This window comes from Rhinolophus ferrumequinum, chromosome 13 (assembly GCF_004115265.2).
Source record: "Rhinolophus ferrumequinum isolate MPI-CBG mRhiFer1 chromosome 13, mRhiFer1_v1.p, whole genome shotgun sequence".
NCBI classification, from domain to species: Eukaryota; Metazoa; Chordata; class Mammalia; order Chiroptera; family Rhinolophidae; genus Rhinolophus; species Rhinolophus ferrumequinum.
Window position 1 is genome coordinate 26,297,536 of NC_046296.1, and position 20,414 is coordinate 26,317,949.

Consider the following 20,414-nt stretch of genomic DNA (forward strand, 5'->3'; position numbering starts at 1 on the left):
AAAAAAAAAAAAAAAAAAAAAAAAAAAAAATTAAGCCATCTCTTTTGCATAACAGACCATGGAAAGGATAAAGCCCACATACTGGACCAAATGAGAGTTTTAACAGTAGATTCTAAGTAGAAAATTGGCTTACCAAGCAGCTAAAAAAAAAAAAAAGAAAACAAAGGAAACATAGAAATAAGCTCTCTGAGACTGAATTATCTGCCTGTCAGAGAAGGAACATTTTTTTATTTATTGTATGGATATTAGAAAACTGCTGGTCTAATTTCACACCACAGAGCTCTAAACAACAGTATATATCTTAATTACAAGCATAAAGCAGAGAGTTATGTAGTCTAGAGAGAAAATTTCTTTTGAAAAATATACGGTAGTGAAAAATTTTATCAGTGAATTCATTTGAAAGCAGTTTTTAATAGTGTATGTATGCATTATCATATATAACATGGTAGTATTTTTATTTAAATCCTACATACTCTTTGTACTTCCTTTTGGAAAGTTACTGCCATCATCCTATTTAATTCATTCACTTTGTCAAAATATGATAACATAGTTTATTCTTCCTTTACCTTTTATTTGAGCAGGTAGTTTAATTTTTCAGCCGTATTGATTTGGTAATGCTTTCTGAGTATGGTGTTAATTTTAAGATACCTTACTTACAAAAGATTATTTGATTAATTTAGCAAATTAATCAAAACCACATAAGCAGAGCTATTAAACTTGAAAACCTGTTGTCAGGGATAGGGACGTATAACTTTACAAAGATAACTTTGTATAGGAAAAAATCCTATAAAAATTAAAAACCATTTTTGCAGTGATTTAAAGGAGCATCAACTTCTGGGAAAGGAAGAATTGTGACCAACTTTTAATACAGTATAATTTGATAAAAGAAGCAGTCAGAAAGCAGTATTAAATACATTGAACTTGAAACACCAAAATATTTAAGAAACATTTGTTCCATCGAAATATATGTACTGCGTTAGCTTTTAACCACATAACAAAGATTTTCCATTTTAGGGATGATATATTTTTTAATTTTTTTATTACAAAACACACATAAAGAATATCAAACAACATAAGTATATATTTTAATAAGCTATTCCAAAGGACCCTGGAACCACACAGGTCAAGGAATAGAAATTTGCCAGGCACCCAAAATACCACCATGTACTCTGTCAACTTCTTCCTGGGCCCCCAAAGTGACCTCTGTCTTGACTTTTAATAATTTTCATATATATCCATAGAGTTTGTGTTACCTAAATGTGCATCCCCTAAAACTGTAGTTTAATATTATCCACTTAAAACACTTGAATGTGTCTCTTATTTAAAATCTCTTTAAATCTACAAGTTTCCATTCTATTCCTTTCTTTTCCTTAAAAGTTACATGCTATATAGATGACGTATTACAGAATTGTACACCTGGATCCTATGTAACTTTACTAACAGTTGTCACCCCAATAAACTTCAATTAAAAAAAAGTTATCTGTTGAACTGCAGTGTCCTACATCTGGACTTCGTTGTTTGCATAATCATGGTGTGATTCAGCATGTTTCTTTGTCTTTTTAAAATTCTGTAAGTTAGTCATCAGTTTTGGCAAGACTATAAGGGACGGTGTGTTGTTTTATCAGAAGGTGCATAATGTCAGTTTCTATCTCTTTCGGTTGTCTTTTTTGATGTTAGCAGCTATGGATGCTCAATGCATAAATCCATTCTGGGGCGGCTGGTTGGCTCACTTGGTTAGAGAGCGCGGTGCTCATAACACAAAGGTCGCCGGTTCAATTCCCACATGGGCCAGTGAGCTGCACCCTCCACAACTAAATTGAAAAACAGCAACATAACTTGGAGCTGATGGGTCTTGGAAAAACACACTGTTCCCCAATATTCCCCAGTTAAAAAAACAATCCATTAATTCCTCAGATTGCAAAATGATGGTATTCTAATTAGATTATTAGTTTTTTGTTTATTAATTGGGATACTTATAAAAAAAGACACTTCCACTAATCTCGTATTCATTTTTCCAATGGTTGCATTCATATAATATAATTAGGATAAATGTCTATTTCTTTCCTTTTATTTACCAGTTTTCAAGATAATGAATTGTTTGCCTATCACTCCCTGAAGGTAACCAGTTAGTTTTTGTTTTTTAAATAGCATTATTAATTCATGGATTTGAACATATTTGACTTAATGGTTTTCATAAATTGTAATTGTTATTCTTTTGGAAGCTCAGATTGTCTTACCTTTGGCCAGTGGGCGATTGTTCAGTTTGGCTCTTCTTTTTGTCATGACCTTAGTGGTCTTGGGTAGCTTCCCTGCTCTCTGGTATGACAGCATGTTCCATGCTCATCTTGTACATTATCTGCCCCAGACCTAGAAATAGCCATTTCTTTAATAAATTATGGTTTCTTTTAATGGAAAATGGCATTTTAAGCACATAGGAATATTGTGTTGTTGTTAATGGATTGCTCATTGTTTCCAGGTTTCTTTAGTAGAGAGAGCTAGAGATTTTATACATGTATACCTATATTCAGAGTGAGTTGATATTGATACTGTAACTCAAACTCAGGATTATGTGGTTTTTAATTTAACCTTTTTTGTATTATACCTGCATCTCCTCTCTTTCATGCTGAAAATCCTAGTGCAGGGACACATGGAATGAATTATAGTATCTCATAATTACTTGTTTACTTTATCCCACAGTCCACACCTAACAGCCTTAGAATAATCATAAGATTGTTACTACTAATGTAAATTACTGAGAGCATTGAAAAACTTTTTGCCTATGTTTTCTCATTTCTCCCCTTCCATTTTTAAATAGTTATACTTTATTTACATTATTGAAGTATATAGTCATTACATATAGTGCTCTCTCTCTCCTTTAATACACATTTACTCATCTATGGGATTTGGTTTTGCTATTCAGTTGAACTATCTCTTTTATGTGGAGATTTAGAGAGATTCAAAAACTATAGAGCTACCATTGCCACTTTGCCACAATCAGGGATGCTATATTCATGGTCATAGTAAACACTTTTAGTTTGAACCAGCTTTTTGTGAAAGGTTTAAGGCCAATGTGTATATTCATGTTTTTGCATGTGGGTGTCCAGTTGTTTCAGCACTATTTATTGAAAAGACAATCCTTTCTTCATTGAATCATCTTTATTACTTTGTCAGATATAGTCAACTGATCTGATCTCTGGGTCTATTTCTGGGTTCCTTATTCTGTTCCATTGATCTATTTGTCTTTCACGAAATAACTTTTTTCTATATTGTGTTGATTGTTGTAACAAGTAATTCTGTGAATTAGAGGATTTTATTAATACACAGACATATAAATTGATACCTTTCACATACTAAAAATTATGAATAAGGGAATGTTTCTATTTCCTCGAGAAATGTCTGTTTTTCTAAGCTTGTAAGACATTTGTATAGACTTAATTGAAGACAGATTTTATTGAAAGCTATTAAAAATAACAGATGTATCCATTTGAAAACAATTATTACTATTTTGCTTTTAGTTGATATATTTGGATAAGTAAAGATATGGAGCAATAGGGAACTCTCATTCACTGCTGATAGGTAAATTAGTAAATTGCTATGGAGAGAAACTTAGAAACAGTGGTATAGTATTTAGAGGGTGGAATGCTATACAGACGTTATAATGAAGGAACTAGAGCTATATGATTAAATCCCAGAAAAATTAGTTGAGCACAAAGGAATTATAGTGTGATACGGTATGATAGTATTTGTATAAAATTTTAAAGCATTCAGAACAATGCTATGTGTTGTTCAGTATTGTTCTAGATTGATGTAGTAATAATGTGATAGGAATAAATACCAAATTCATAATAGCATTGCCTCTGGGGTGAGAGGAAAGAGAATGAAATCTGGCAGGTTTCACTGTGTCTGATATTTTATTTCTTGAGAAAAATTGTAGCACAAGGATAGTATTTCATAAAGCTGGTTTTCACATTATCATGCTGTTCTCTCTACTTTTATGTGTGTCTTAAATGTTTCATAATAAAGAATTAAAAATAAAATGTGTCTTTTTATCTTAAAAATTTTTGCAAAGTGAGGGAAGAATGTAGATTTAAGAATAAATTCTAGTGATAAGCTAAGAACTTTTGGTTGTTGCATAATCTTTTAAATAACCTGGCTACCCACTGGTGTAAGTTTTCAGTTCCAGAAAAGGGCTCTCTAAATAAAGTTCTTTTCTGATTTACATACTGGATGATTTTAAAGGGGTTATAATAGGCAGCTTTTCTAGCTAACCATGAAACGTGAGAATCTTGAGCCTATCTCCAGATCACTGTGATTGCTTTTCTGCTTTTTGTGCTTTCCTTTTTTTCTTAAATATCTTCCAGAGAAGGTATCAATCATGTTAACTGCATATACCTTTCCTTCCTCATACTATTCCTCCTTTGAAGACTTTTGGTTCAGTTCTATTTTCTTTTTTCAAATTTAGCTTTGTAAGAATAAAAATAGAATCATCTTGTACATTTTTTCAACTAGTTTCACCCTTAAAGCTGACTGATTTAAACTTGACTAAAACAATTCACTTTTCGAATGATACTACCAACTTGTTTATCCTTGAAATCGGGAAATTCAAAGACTCTTAGGACTCTATCTTTTCTGCTCTTTCTTAGCTTGAATTTTTCAGTGGTTACCATTTCTTTCTTTACCGCACAGTTTTCTTTAAAAAGGAAAAAGCAAAACAACAAAAAATAAAACATTGGACCATGGTCATCCATCTCTTGTCTGGTATCACAATCTCCCTTCATTGACCTCTTCTAACATTGCATAGCCTGTGGTTTAGCTAACATACCTTCTGTGTTTTTGTGCTTTTCTTCCGTGTACCCTCCTTTTAACTTAGAATTAAAGCCGAGATCGTTTCCTTCTGATTCTGACTTTCAGCAAATCACTACACGGTATAAAAGTCTGTCTTTTCTCATCTCTGTTTTTCCCCTTCTCATTGTTTGCCTATTCACAATGCCTTTGTTAGAACTTTTGACCCTGTTCTTATCACAGACATTCTCATTTGAATTCTAATGACCAGTTCCTGAAACCTCTGGCATATATTTTAAGACTTTTTAAAGAATTATTAGATTTCAGAATTCACCAAATCAGGGGAGTACCTGAAAATAGGATTCAGACCAAGAACTCAAATTTGTTAAGAGAATAAATCTTAAAAGTGCTTGTCACAGGAAAAAAAATTTGGAACTATGTGTGGTGATGATATTAAGACTTATTGAGGTGATCATTTTGCAGTACATACAAATATCGAATCATGTTGTACACCTGAAACTAATATAATGTTGTATGTCAATTATACCTAAATGAGGAAGGAAGGGAGGGAGGGATGGAAAATAAAGAGAGGGAGGGAAGGAGGGAAGGAAGGAAGGAAGGGGAGAGAGAGAGAGAGAGAGAGAGAGAGAGAGAGAGAGAGAGAGAGAGAGAGAGAGAGAGAGAGAGAGAGAGAACTCAATGAGAAAGGGGAATTCTTGATCATGACGTTTGTAGAGGATAACAGCGCCTCACTGAAGGTGGGAGTAGACTCCAAATTAATTTTGCTAGGTTACTTTGCTAGCCACAGTCCTTTCTTTTTGGATTCTTTTCTCTCCTTTGTGGTTTTTCTTCAGGGCATTGTCACTTAGCATTTCTCCCTTCACTACCCACCATACCGTGTTTCCCCGAAAATAAGACCAAATAATTAATATTAATTTTTGCTCCAAAAGATGCATTAGAGCTGATTGTCTGGCTAGGTCTTATTTTCAGGGAAACATGGTATTTGGTTTTTTATCTTAGCATTCTATCTTGGCTGATTATCTCCTGACTAGTACTTCAGTCTAAGTTCATTTTGGGAGGAAAATCTGGCTGCAAAAATAAAAAATTAAGAGATGTCTTAGTCTGTGCAAGTTTGGATTTTAAAAAGTGTGTGTTCTTTCTTGGTATTTTGCAATAACTACATAATTGCATTTGGTATTTTCAACTTATTTGCAAATGATCTGCTAACAGAACTTTAAAAGGCTACTGAAAATGTAGGTGTAACACTTTATTTTCATAATCTTAGTCCAGCACATTAGCATTTTCATAGAAAAACTGAAACTGAATTTTCTTCCCCTGCATCTCATTGTTATATTTCAGCTGAGCCCATTTTTATTGATGTTATCTCTTTCTATCTACTTATACATAAAATGTCTTCTAATTGGAATCCCAGTCTACTACTTCTTTCAATTAAAAACATTAATATTATATTAGGTAACATCCAAGTATCATTTCAGCTTTTTTTTAACTTAAACTTTTTCACTAAGGTTCTGTGCTGTGTCAGTCAAATTATTTATAAATATTTCCCTGTGCAGATTTACTGTTACTACATACTTTACTATTGCTCATTGCTTATTTTATTATAGTATATGATATCTTTATCATGGCAGTATCCATATACTTATTATACAGATTTCTTATTTTCATAGACTGAAATGTTTCTTTTCTAATAATATTATCTTTTAAAATCACATAAGTATGAATTTAAATAAATTTAAAATCATGAAATTAAGAATGAACTTTGTATGTCTTATTTAAAATATATTCAGTCAGTAGTGTTTATTGAGCTACTACCATATGCCAGGCAGAGTGCTAAATACCGTAAATAAATGAAATCAGTTTCATATTAACTTTCAAACCACATCTTTTCAATGTTTAAAATTATCTTCCACACGTGTACAAAACTATATGATTAGACATTTACACCCCTCACAAAGTGATAACCCCCCTCCTAGTCTGCTACCCGCCGACTTCATATATAGCTGTTTCAATTCCATTACAGCGTAGGGAATGGAGTCAATGGAATTGTAACAGCTATATACGATGTCAGGGGGTAGTAGACGACGGGGGGTTAAGCTTTGTGGAAGTACGATATTTTAAGCAGCATTACAGTGTTTGTTTTTTCAAAAAAATTCATAGTTTTAAAAAGTTTATCGCATACCTACTACCTGCATAGCTTTTGGCTAGCTGCTACAAGGATACAAAAAAAAAAAGTTTGAAATAGATAAAACAGTTTATTTTTTTAAGCTTACAGTGAAAATAAGGCCCTATGACCAAACATTAGAATTAAATAAAAGGCTGAATGTCACCAGAAAGTCATAGGCCGAGTTGGAGTAGAGAAGGGGGTATGGAGATGATATCAAAGGAAGGAAGGATGCTGCCTGGCTGGAAGGAACCGGAAACTGGGATACCATTTTCAAGGTGAGTGTGGTTGGAAGGAAAAAACTGAGTCTCAGGGTGAACAGTGTGGGTTTCAGGCAGAGGACATAAGTGAAGTTGTTAAAAGACAAACTGAGACATATTAAAAAAATTTAGGAGTATATTTGAGCAAAAATCAATTCCAATCAGGCAGCACCAACTAGAAGTGGCTAGGAGTGCTTCACTCCAGAGGCTAGGGGAAAGGCTTAAAAAGTGAAAGTGCAGAAGCAAAGAAAGGAAATTATTTGATGGGCTATAGCTTAAAGCCTAGTTGGCTACTCGTGACTGGTTGTCCTTAGCGTTTTGATTTTGTAACTTTGAGGCACTTACAGGTCTAGATTTTGGTTTGCTTATGTAGGCCCCCAGGGCATTAGAGCCGCATCAGGCTAATAGCCTCCTCGTTTAATTAATTTAACAAGTTATAGAGCTGGGAAAATGCAGGGCACGTTTTAGTTTGAACTCACAGTAATGAGGGGAAACTAGGAGATAGCACCAGAATTTGCAAGTCAGATCCTGTCCCTCCTTTGCTTATGGCTTCTCATCTCATTTAGAGAAAAAGCCCAAGTCCCTACAAAGTAGCCTACAAGCTACTACTACATAATTTGTTTCGTTTCCCCAATTCCCACTACCTACTTTCTTCCTTGCTCCCTCCTCTAGCCAGGTCTGTCTCCTGTTGTTCCTTGATCAGGCCAAGAGCCCCAACTCAGGCTGTTTATTTCTGCCCAGAGCTCTCTTCTACCAAATGGCTGCATGGCTCACTCTTCACTTCTTTCAGGTCACCTTTATCAGAAAGACCTGTCCTGACCTCTCTATATAAACTCCCCTCCCCATTCCTGCTGCTCCTTATTCCGCTTACTTTGCTTTATTTTTCTTAATAGTACTTGGGAAATATGCGTATAGGATCACTAACATCCTATGGATAGATGTTTGCTTGTGAATTGTTTCCTTGTCTTCAGCCAATAGAGTGTATGTTCTCTGAGGATGAAGACTTAACTTCTGTATCCCCAGGACGAAAATACCTGTTTCCCTGAAATAAGACCTAGCTGGACAATCAGCTCTAATGTATCTTTTGGAGCAAACATTAATAAAAGACCCAGTCTTATTTTAGTATATTATAAGACCGGGTATAATATAATATAATACAATATAATTAATATAATGTCTGGTCTTATATTAATTTTTGCTCCAAAAGGCGCATTAGAGCTGATTGTCCAGCTAGGTCTTATTTTCGGGGAAACGGTATTTATAAGACAAAAAAGAAAAATAAGCAAAGAGAATGTGAAGGAGGAAAGGAGTTAGATATGAGTCCTACAAGCTTTTGCATTCCAGGCAGGGGAATAAAAATTCATTAGTCGGCCGGGTAACCAATGAAGGGTTTGAACCAGGAAGTGAGAGTAAAAACATTTAGTTTAAGAAGATTAGTTTGGTAATGATGTACAGGATCTTTTTTTTTTTTTTTTAATTCACATCAACCCCTCTTTCCCAAGGCAGCACTATGTACTATGGATGTATTTGGTGCCTTTTTAAAAAAATAACTTAATTTTGAAATAGTTTGACTCTCAAGAAACTACTGAAGTCATTGCTAAAATTGCTAAAAGCTAATTCCCTTCCTGTACTTTTCTCCATTTGCCCCAATGATAGTATCTTATGTTACTATAGTGCGTTGTCATATGCAGGAAAATGACCTTGGTACAATACTGTTAACTCAGAAAGAGGCCTTAGTTGGATTTCATCAGATTTCACATGCATTTTTGTATGTGTGTTGGTAGTTCTATGGGATTTTATCATGTATAGAAGTGTACCTTTAATGTTTCTGCATCTGATTTTGAAGATTTTGACAAAGTGTTAGAAAATGTTTAATACCACTTTAATTCTATTCTCCAGATCCTTGGTCTCCTACATTATATAAATAAACCCAATGGCCTGTTGTTTTATTTTTTTCTGTCTTGGTTTTTCTTGTACCTTTTAACACCAAAGATGCTTTTTAAAAATTTTGCTTCACAGGTCTTGACAATTCATATTACTTACCAGGTCTTAAGTGTTTTTTATTATTATTATTGTAAATCAGTACATTACATTATTATTTTTTCTGTTGGTCATTTGTCTACTTAACCCTTTGTATCCTTTCTGATAGTAAAATATTTCTATAAGATTGTTAGTAGGCTTTTGATGTTTTTTCCTTTGCCTATCCTGCCCTACTAATTAGAAATATATTTCTAGTAAATGATGTATGAGAAACTTCAGAATTGGGAAGGATAGTGGGTGGGAAGGAGATTAGCTAAACTGTTTCAAGTCCTCTATTCATCCTTTTAAAAATAAGACTTCTAATAATTTTAGATATTCTGCTAAGCATATTATTTTACTGAAAACCTACCTTAATTAGTTTTTGTATACTGTGGGACATACTTGTCTTTTAGTTATTAACAGACTTTCTAAAATAAAGTGTTTAAGTTAAAAAATCTAATAGTTTAATTTCTGCAGCTGTGCTATTACATATCACATATGTGTCCTATTTGAGATTTTATACACAGACATACATACTTAGATCTTGCTGATGTTTAAAGTAATAATTGATGTCCTTCAAAAGGATGCTGTATTAATATGCAGGCCCATGTGTTACAGCTGAAGAAATACTAAGGTCTATGTGAACATACTTCATACATTTCTTACAGGTTCTGAGTTCTGTCCGCACAGAATGGGATCCACTGGATGTTCGCTTTGGCACCAAACAGACTTATCAGGTGTTGACAGTGGAGCACTCCATCAGTGTAGACAAAGAGCCCATGGCTGACAGTTGCATCTATGAATGTGTTCGGAACAAAATCCAGTGTGTCTCAGTCACCAGAATACCACTAAGATCAAAGGCCATTAGCTGTTGCAGGAATGTTACTGAAGACAAACTGATTCTGGGCTGTGAAGATTCTTCAGTAATTCTTTATGAAACTCACCGTAGAGTGACTCTCTTAGCCCAGGCTGAACTTTTGCCTTCATTAATAAGCTGCCACCCAAGTGGCACAATTCTGCTAGTTGGCAGCAGCCAAGGAGAGCTGCAAATTTTTGATATGGCTCTATCCCCTATTCACATCCAGCTCTTGGCTGAAGACCGCTCACCCAGGGAGACTCTGCAATTCAATAAATGTTTTGATGTTTCCAGCAGTCTTGTTCAAATGCAGTGGATAGCTCCGCAAGTTGTTTCTCAGAAGCCTGAAAGTGGGGACATCTATGATCTCCTCTTCCTCAGATTTGACAGAGGACCTTTGGGTGTACTTCTGTTTAAATTTGGTAAGTCAAAGAAGTTGGTGAGTAAGTAAAGTGTTTATGATGGAGATATTATAATTAAGACAATAAAACAATTCTTAGAATGTAGATTTCCTATTTGTCATCCCATAAATATGCTTGCCTCTCAAACATTTTATATAGTTTCTTTAAGAAAGCTTTGTGGATGATTTTTTAAATGTCAAGGAACATTAGATACTGAAGTATTTAGAAATTGTGCTAATTATCCATTGTGATGAATAAAAAGCTTGAACCTTCACATTTGATACTTATCAAAATAAGCTGTCTACTAAAAAAATTCATTAATAAATAGGTGTGTGAATATTTTAAAAGCACTCAATATACCCATTAAAACTTCTGTGTAGTGGGAATGTAATACTTTTTCTATCAAAGTATTTTAGATTGTAGGTGTCCATTGCTTCCCAGATTGGAATTGTTTAAAGCAAGTGTTTTGGAAGAGAAAGCAAATGTTTAGTTAGAATTGCTAAATATATTTGAATAACTTTTTTTGTTTCCCATTTAGATAAAAATATTCAAAAAGGATTTATCAATATTATGAAAATTGTATATTAATATAGCCCATTTCAATCAGGAAACTTTAAAACAAAATTTTATTATTATGATTTAGTTGTCTTTGTAGTTTTACATTACCAGCTATGCCCTGTAATATATGATATTCTTTAGATAGTTTTGTATAATTTAACATTCTTGAAAGAAACTCACTTAGGTTTAAAAAAAAAAGATTTTAATTAAAGCACATTACTGCTACTTAAAAACATAGAAAAATAAATACATTTAAAACCCCTTACAAGATTTGGCTCGGTGGCACGAAGTTAAGTTTCTAAGACATTTTAGTGTTTATAAAATAGCTGTCAGTTTACTTTGTTTTTTTCTGGATCTACTTGCTTCTGAAATTAAATATATGAAATAAATCTAGTGAAAATGACTTGATTAACCTGAAAATATAATGGATATTATAAGGGCTATGTTTTGTCACATAATGAAAATACAAATAAATCTATTTGTAATGTTAATATTGTCCAAGAAAAAAATGTTTGGAATCTCATTTATTAGGAGATTATCGAGGTCTGCTTTGCCCCACTGCATGTTTCACAGTTGTATGTCTCCATACACAACACTCATTAAAGTGGATGTTAGATGTTTTGCATGTCTGTTAAAACACACACACACACACACACACACACACACACACCCTTTTATAAATTACCTAGTTACCTGTCAAACAGAAGGCTGTCTGCCCACATGTACCTAGCTTTTCTCCAGCTATCCCTTATGGGCCTACTCACAACAGCTTTTGCAAAAAGCACAGCTTTCTCTTCCTATCTCTAGCACATTTGCCTTCTTTCTAAAGTAAACAGGCTCTTGGTGTAGGGATTTAGAGGGCTTCCTGCTAATTGAACGCTTGTAAACTTAATTGGACTGTCTCCCTAGGCACTGTTCCTAAATCAATTAGGCAATGAGTTGGCTGTCACCTCTTTTTCCCAAGAAGGTCTCTTGGAAGAGAATTATCCAATAGAAGTCAAGCATTCAAATGAAAAGGTGATAACTTCTGCAACTGACATTTGTCACTTAAATTTTATTTTTAATATGATTCTTATGTTTTATAGGATAGGGAAGTTTCACAGACTCTTTAAAAAAAGACCTAAATATGGAGTTTCCTAAATTTTTAAAATATATTATAACATTAATGTTTATTACAGATTATTTTTTTTCTCCTTAGAAAGAGTAGATTCCTTGAAACGGTAGATTCCAACTAGCAGTACTCTCTCTCTCTCTCTCTTTCTCTTTCTCTCTCTCTCTCTCTTTTTAAAGAAAACCCCATTTAAATGACAGATTTTTCTTAGGATCTGCTACTAAATACATCCAAAAATTTTAATATACTTCTTGAATTAACACAGTGCTGATTCTGGGCATCCATGTGGAATTTTCATGTATAATTCAAGTTACTGCATATATAAACAGGTAGTTGCATGTGCAGTTTCCCTACTCGGGAGCATTTATGAGATTTTTTTTCATATGCTTGTTATGCAAGCCTTTGGAATTTTTGACATGAAAGGTATAGCTTACAATTTAAGAAGCTGAGATAGATCATAGTTTAAAATAGAACGTTGTCATATGTAAACGTGGCAGTGGCTGGTGCCAATGTGCTAAGATTTTTGGAGTTTGACACTTAGAACAGGTCAGTTAGTGTAATGTTGAAGGAAAACTGTTCCAAGGCTAGAGCTTCCATTCTAAATCTTTGTAATCATCGATCAAATGCAATGGGGATTAAAAGTCCATCACCACTATTATTAGAATAATTTGAAGAGCATGTCTTCTTCAGGAGGGAGCTAGAAGTGTCATCCTCCCATTTAGAAGCCAAGAAGTACTATTTTATACAAAACAGTATGTAACCATAATATCTTTACCTGACAATCATTATTTCATATTTTCAAATATATAAACTGAGGTTAATTATTTAAAAGGAGTCCCTAATTATATTACTGAGATATTAAAGCTTCTCCATTCTCATCAGTACCTTTTCATTGCTCTCTGTAAATTCACACGATTAGCTCCCTGCCCCATCAACAGAGAATCTCATCTTTTATTTGGCTCTTCATTAAGTTCATCTGCTCCTCAGCCACTCACCTCCCACCCAACCAACCAAGCACCACTTGTCTACATGTACATAAATCTTCTCATTTCAGTGGAAGAGGAGCCCTTCCTCATGTCCAAGACTAATTCCACCACTACTTCCACTCTGGATCCTACAGTGTTCCCTTTGACACTTTTACTTTGAGACCCTCCCCGCTCTCCATACAAATCTTGCTACTGTGTTTCCCTGAAAATAAGACCTAGATGGACAATCAGCTCTAATGCGTCTTTTGGAACAAAAATTAATATAAGATCCGGTCTTATCTTACTATAAGACCCGGTCTTATATAATATAATATGATATGATATAATAAAATATAATATCAGGTCTTACATTAATTTTTGCTTCAAAAGACGCAATTAGAGCTGATTGTCCGGCTAGGTCTTATTTTTGGGGAAACAGGGTACATCAGCAGATACAGACCCAAACCACCCCATAAAACAAACAAACATCTCTTCCTTTAATTGGTTCCCTTCTGTTATTAATCAGATATTCACCTTCCTTACATAGTCAAACTCATTGAAATAATAGTAACACTGACTTTCTCTGCTGCTTCACTTCTTATTCATTCCTCACAGCACCGAACTCTGGCTTCTGTCTTCAGTGTTCTCCTGAAACTGCTCTTGGAAAAGTCACCAGTGATTTCCTACCGTGTTTCCCCGAAAATAAGACCTAGCTGGACAATCAGCTCTAATGTGTCTTTTGGAGCAAAAATTAATATAAGACCCGGTCTTATTTTACTGTAATATTATATGAGACCTTGTCTGATAATAAATTAATACCGGGTCTTATATAATTAATATAAATATAAATATAAATATAATATTGGATCTTATATTAATTCTTTTTTTTAATTTTATTTTTTAAATTTATTGGGGTGACAATTGTTAGTAAAATTACATAGATTTCAGGTGTGCAATTCTGTATCACATCATCCATAAATTACACTGTGTGTTCACCACCCAGAGTCAGTTCCCCTTCCATCACCATATATTTGATCCCCCTTACCCTCATCTCCCACCCCCCAGCCCCCTTACCCTCTGGTAACCACTAAATTACGTTCCCCAGATTAATTTTCAAACCTGTGGCCATCCTGTGGTCACCGACTGCCCTCCAATCCCCTCACCCTCCCTCCCACCCCCCACCCCTCCTGCCCATCTAGCAACCCTCAGTTTTTCCTTTTTGTCTCCAAAACTGTTTCTGATTAGTTCATTCACTTAATTCTTGCTCCAAAAGATACATTAGAGCTGATTGTCCGGCTAGGTCTTATTTTCAGGAAAACACGATACTTGATATATGTATTTCTCTTACTTATTTGATGACTTCTCAGCATTTGATGGTTGATGATTGCTTCTACTGTCATTGAACTCTTATCATACTTGCCTTCTGTGACCCCAGATGCAACTTTGTCACATTTTTATGCGTTTCTGCCTACTTGTGAAAATGTTGAGGCTCTCTAAGGTCCCATTTTTAGCTCTCATTTTATACAGACTGAGAGTTTTTTTATTTTGCTGTCTGTCTCATCTCTGACCTCAGCCCAGACCACACCTGACTCCACAGCCACATACTCACCTGGCTTGCTGGATACCTCGCCTTGGATGTACACAAGAGGATGTAATGAGCCTCAGACTCATTACGTGCAGACAAGAGGTCAATGTCTTTCTTCCCAAACCTACTTCTCCTGTATTCTCCATTTTGGTGGATGCTACAGTTATTCAGATGATATCCCAAGTCCGAAGTCATCCTGGAATCCTCTCACCCTTCATGCCATATCCAATCAGTTCTGCCTTCTAAATACTGTCAATAACCTTCTATTCAACCTTGCTGTCATTAACTTAATCTAGATCTTTCCTGTTTTACCATGATTAATCAGTGGCCCTCTGTAATCTTCTGCCTTCTTATCTTCCCATCTTCGCCTCCCTTCCCCCCAACCCTCAGATTAATCTAATAGTACAGATTTGGTCATGGATTCTCCAGCCTGAAATCCTTCAGTAGTTGATAAACCCTTGTCTGCCTCTCAGGCTTCATCTCCCCAGCTGGGCTGCACTAATGTACGTAACTCCCCAGTCACTCCATGTGCTCTCACGCTCCCTCTTTCCCGTGGTGATGTTGTTAGTATTCCATCTACCTCGTGTGCCCCTGCAATGCTCTCCCAGAGCCTGGAAAGTTGGGAAAAGGTTAAATGTTCAAGTGCTAACATTAAGAAATAAAGCTAACATCTTTCCTCTCATAAGATTTTGAAAATCAGAGGCAATGTGTGTGTGTGCATGTGTCTTTCACTAAAAAACTAGTATAACCTGAAATTAAAAAAAAAATTAGTATGATTTTTCTCTTAGAAATTTTGTAAGACTTATTCTTTCTTCAAAAGAGTTATTTTTAATGAGTTATTTAAATATTATACTTTACCCAGGTGGTAATTGGTGGTAATTTATTGCTGGAAAGAAATGTCAGGTACTTTGTCATATTCCTAGTCATCTTAAAATTGGATCTTACATCATTTCAAATGGACTGCTATTCCAGACAGCAGTCTGTATTCTTTAAACTAGAGAGATGATGGATTTTTAATTCAAGTTTATTGAGGTATAATTTACATAAAATTAAATGTACCTGTCTTACTATACAGTTCAGTGAGTTCTGACAAATGTATATATTCCTATGATTACCACCACAATCAAGATACAGAACATTTCCATCACCCCCCAAAATTCTCTCAGGCCATTTGCAGTCAATCCCTGTCCCCCTCAAAGCTGAAGAGCATTGATCCAGTTTCTGTTATGACATACTAGATTTGCTTTTTCTAGAATTTCATAGAAATGAGCTCATAAAATACTCTTTTGTGTCTTGCTTTCACTCGGCATGTGAAAATCTTTCATATTGGTGTGTATATCTGTAAATTTGCCTTTACTGAGTAGTATTCTATTATATAGATAAACCACAATTTGTGTATCTTTTCACATGTTGATGGACTTTTGGGTTGTTTCCAGATCGAAGCTAATGTACAGGTCTTTGTATGGACATATATCTTAATTTCTCTTGGGAAAAACCTTCGAGTAGAATGGCTGTGCCATATGCTAAGTGTATGTTTAACTTAAGAAGCAATGGACTATTTTGGAGTTCCAGTTGCTCCACATCCTCAGTAACACTTGACATTAATGGTCTTTTTAATTTAAGCCATTCTAGTGTGTGTGTAGTGATGTTAATTTGCATTTCCCTGATGACTATTGGAGGTGAGCATCTTTTTCTGAGCTTATTTGCCATGTATCTTCTCTGATGAAGTATAGCTTCAAATATTTTGCTCAAATTTAATTTGATTATTTATTACTAAATAGTAAGAGTTTTTGTATATTCTGCATATAAGTCTTTTGTAAGATACTAGCATTGTGAATATTGTCTTCCAGCCTGTACTTTACCTTTTCATGTTCTTAACAGTGTGTTTTAGGTAGCAGAAGTTTTTAACTTCAATGAAAACCAGTTCTTAAATTTCTTTATTTTATGGCTTCTGCTTTTTTTATGGCCTAAGAAATCTTTGTCTAATCCTGTTTTCTTCTAGAAGTTTTACTGTTTTAGTTCTTACAGTTAGGTTTATGGTCTATTTCAAATTAATTTTTTTCATATGGTGTGAGGCATGGGTTGAAATTAGTTTTTTAATATAAATATTCAATTGTTCCAGCACCAACTGTTGGAAAGATGATCCCTTCTCCATGGAATTACCTTGACCCTATGTATGTGTGTCTATGACTAGACTGTTTTCTCTTTCACTGATCTAGATGTCTATACTTAAAGGAGTACCACACTGTCTTAATTACTGTGATTTTACAGTAAGTCTTGAAATCAGATTCTATGAGTCCTCCAACTTTGTTCTTCTATTTCAAAATTGTTTTGGCTATTCTAGATATTTGAATTTCTATATAAATTTTAAAACCAACTTGTCAGTTTCTGCAAAAACACCTCATAGATTTTTGATTGGGATTATTTTGAATCTATAAATTTGGGGTGGAATAACAATTTAACAATATTGAGTTTCCTGGTCTATAACCACAGTATTTGTCTCCATTTGTTCAGGTATTCTCTAATGTCTCTCAGTAGTGTTTTTAAGTGTAAAGATCTTGTACGTATTTTGTTCACGTTTTTGGATGCTATTAAAATAGTATTCTTAATTACAGTTTTTAATTGTTCATTGGGATTATATACAAATAAAATTTTAAAATATAACCATGTATCTTACAACCCTTTTAAATTCATTTCTTACCTCTAGGAACTTTTTTGTAGATTCCATAGAATTTTCTACATAGATGATTATGACAACTGCAATTAAAAACAGTTTTACATGTTCTTATCCAATCTATATGCCTTTTATTTTGTTTCTTCCTTTATTATACTAGCTTGTTCCTCCAGTATATATTAGAAGTGGCAAGAGAAGTCATTCTTGCTTTGTTTCCAATCTTTGGTGGAAAGCATTTAATCTTTCACTATATGTATAATGTTATTAGGTTAAGGAAGTCCCCTTCCATTCCTTGTCTGCTGAGATGTCTTGAGTGGATGTTGAATTTTTTCAAGTGCTTTTTCTGCATCTATTGAAGTGATTACATGATGGGGAAGGAGTTGTCACATAGTGAATTATATTGATTATTTTTAGATGTTTCAGCAGCCTTGTGTTTGTGGGACAAATCTCTCTTGTTCATGATGTATTATCTATTTAATATAGTACTGTTTGGCTAATATTTTGCTAACGAGTTTTGTATCTGTTTATGGGAGATATTGGTGTGTAGTTTTCTTTTCCTTTTCCTGTAATATTTTTGTCATTTTTGGTATCAGTATAATGCTAACATCATGAGATAAGTTGGGAACTGTTCCCTCCTCTTAGATTTTGAGTTTTGTAGAATTGATATCATTTCTTCTTTAGTTTGAGGGAATTGACCAGTGAGGGCATCTGGATATGCAGGTTGTGTGTGTACGTGTATGTGTATTTAAAGGTTTTGTTTCTTTTTTTTTTTTTTAACTACAAATTCAAATCCAAATAATGAAGGGTCGTTTAGGTTATCTATTCCTTTTTGAATGAGCATTGATAGTTTTAAGTCTTTCAAGGAACCATTTCATTTATTTTTATTTGTGTATAGTTATATCCACTCATTTTTTAATATCTAGTTCTGTAGTGATTATTCTTGATATTGGTAAGTTGTGTGTTCTCTCTCTTTTTCTCAATTGATCAATTTTACTGATCGTTTCAAAGAACCAGCTTTTGAGTTCATCTCTTTTCTCTAGTCTTTGTTTAGTTTCTATTTCTTATTTTTATTATTTCCTTCTATTTAGGACTAATTTACTCTTCTTTCCTTTGGTTCATATTGTGGAAGCTTGGATCGTTGATTTTAGACCTTTCTTCTTTTCTAATTAAAGCATTTAAAGCTAGAAATTTCCCTCTAGGTACTGCCATAATCACATTGTACAAATTTTGATGTTATACGCGTATTTTAATTTTTATTTATTTCAAAATATTTTCTATTTTACTTTGCACTTTCTTCTTTGACTTATAGATTATTTGGAAGAATGTTGATTAATTTCTAAATATTTGGATATTTTCCAGGTATCTTTCTGTATTGATATCTAATTCTGTTGTGGTCAGAGAATGTACTCTGTATGAGTTTAAAACATTTAAATTTACTGAGGTTTGTTTTATCACTCAGAATATGCCCCATCTTGGTTGATGTTTTTTGTATACTTAAAAGGAATGTGTATTCTGTTGTTGTGTGAAATGTTTTATATATGTCAATTAGGTCAAAATCACTGATAGTGTTATTCAAGTATTTTCTGTTTTTACTGATTTTCTGTTTATGTGTTCTCTCAACTAATGAGAGAGAAGTGCTGAAATTTCCAACTATAGTTGTAGAATTGACTTTTTCTCCTTTTAGTTCTATCAGTTTTTGCTTTATTATTTCAGAGCTCTGTTGTTAGGTGCATTTAGATTATCTTTCTTCATGAATTTTCAACTATTATAAAGGCGTAGAATTTTCGGTTAATTCATTTTTCTCTCTCAACATTTAAAAAAATGTCTTGCTGTCGTCTGCTGGCTTGCATAATTTCAGAATTAAAATTTGCAGTTCATATCTTTGTACATTATGTGTCCTTTTTTGGCTACTTTTAAAGATTTTTCTCTATCACCTTTTGCACAATTTGATTTTGTTTATATTATATTTTAGCTTTTCTTCTCAAAATTCATTTCTTTTTTTTGCTAGAAGTATTGCATAGGGTATAGATACAGTCAACAGATTTTAAGATATTTTCAGTTTCCTGCAAAGTTTCTACACATTAATATCTACTGCTAAGGAACCACCCTTATTTATGAGGACTTCCTGTGCTTGACTGCAGGCTAATGAAGACTTTTGGACAGTAGCATTCATGGATTCTACCAACACAAAAAAGAATAGTAAAGTTTTATTGCTCAGTAGTCAAGGCAATTCCCCAGATTCGCTATCAAGCTGAGTCCTGTTAGATATAGCACAAGTTCTCATTTTGATGTGACCAGAAGTTACTACGAAGCATTTTGGCATTTTTCTCATGCAGTAATATATTTTTTAAAATCCTGAAACCTATAACTATTGCAGTTAGATGATGATGGTGATGATGATAGTAATGAAGAGAATTGCAGTAATACTTTATGTACTTTACAGCTTACAAATAATTTCACATACATTTTCTCATTTAGCTTTATGATTATTTGTACCGAGAAGTTTTTGTAGACTCTCTCAAATCCATAAACATTGGCTGAAGAAAAAAATATTTTATAGCCAGCCATTTTAAAAATATTTTATAAAATAATATCCTGCTTAAAAGCCCTAGTATTTATTGTCATTTAATTACACAGAAATTGTTAGTTTCAAATGAGATAAGCCAGGTCTCATTTGAAATAAAACTAGAACAGAATACTCCCCCATGTGTTTTGTGTTCTTGTTCCTCTAAGATTAGAAGTGGATTTTCTTTCATTTTAAAAGGATAAACAAATGTATTTATAATTTACCAAGGTATTTTATAACAAATATTAGTTGTGAAGGGGATCAAAGCAGGATTAATACTGCTATTGATTAAACTAATTTCTTATTTTAAGAGAAGAGAATAATCTCTTAATGCCAATTTAAAATAAATTGGTATGTGGTATCTGTGAAGAAACTATCAATTGAGAGTACCCATTAATAAAAACAGTTAAAAACATTTATATATTATAGTCACATTGTATTTGTCATGGGTATTT

At 33.7% G+C, this 20,414-nt stretch overlaps 1 protein-coding gene across 8 annotated transcripts in view; it reads left to right on the plus strand.

The window, feature by feature from the left end:
* Positions 1–20,414, plus strand: part of WDPCP (WD repeat containing planar cell polarity effector) — a 316,746-nt gene that overhangs the window by 143,367 nt on the left and 152,965 nt on the right. For all 8 annotated transcript variants that reach the window (XR_004424816.1, XM_033124690.1, XM_033124694.1 and 5 more), the window contains exon 10: positions 9,912–10,521. Coding sequence is in view for 7 of the 8 variants with exons in the window: in XM_033124690.1 (XP_032980581.1) it covers positions 9,912–10,521 (610 nt within the window). In the remaining variant the exon portion in view is untranslated. The remainder of the gene's footprint in view (positions 1–9,911; positions 10,522–20,414) is intronic.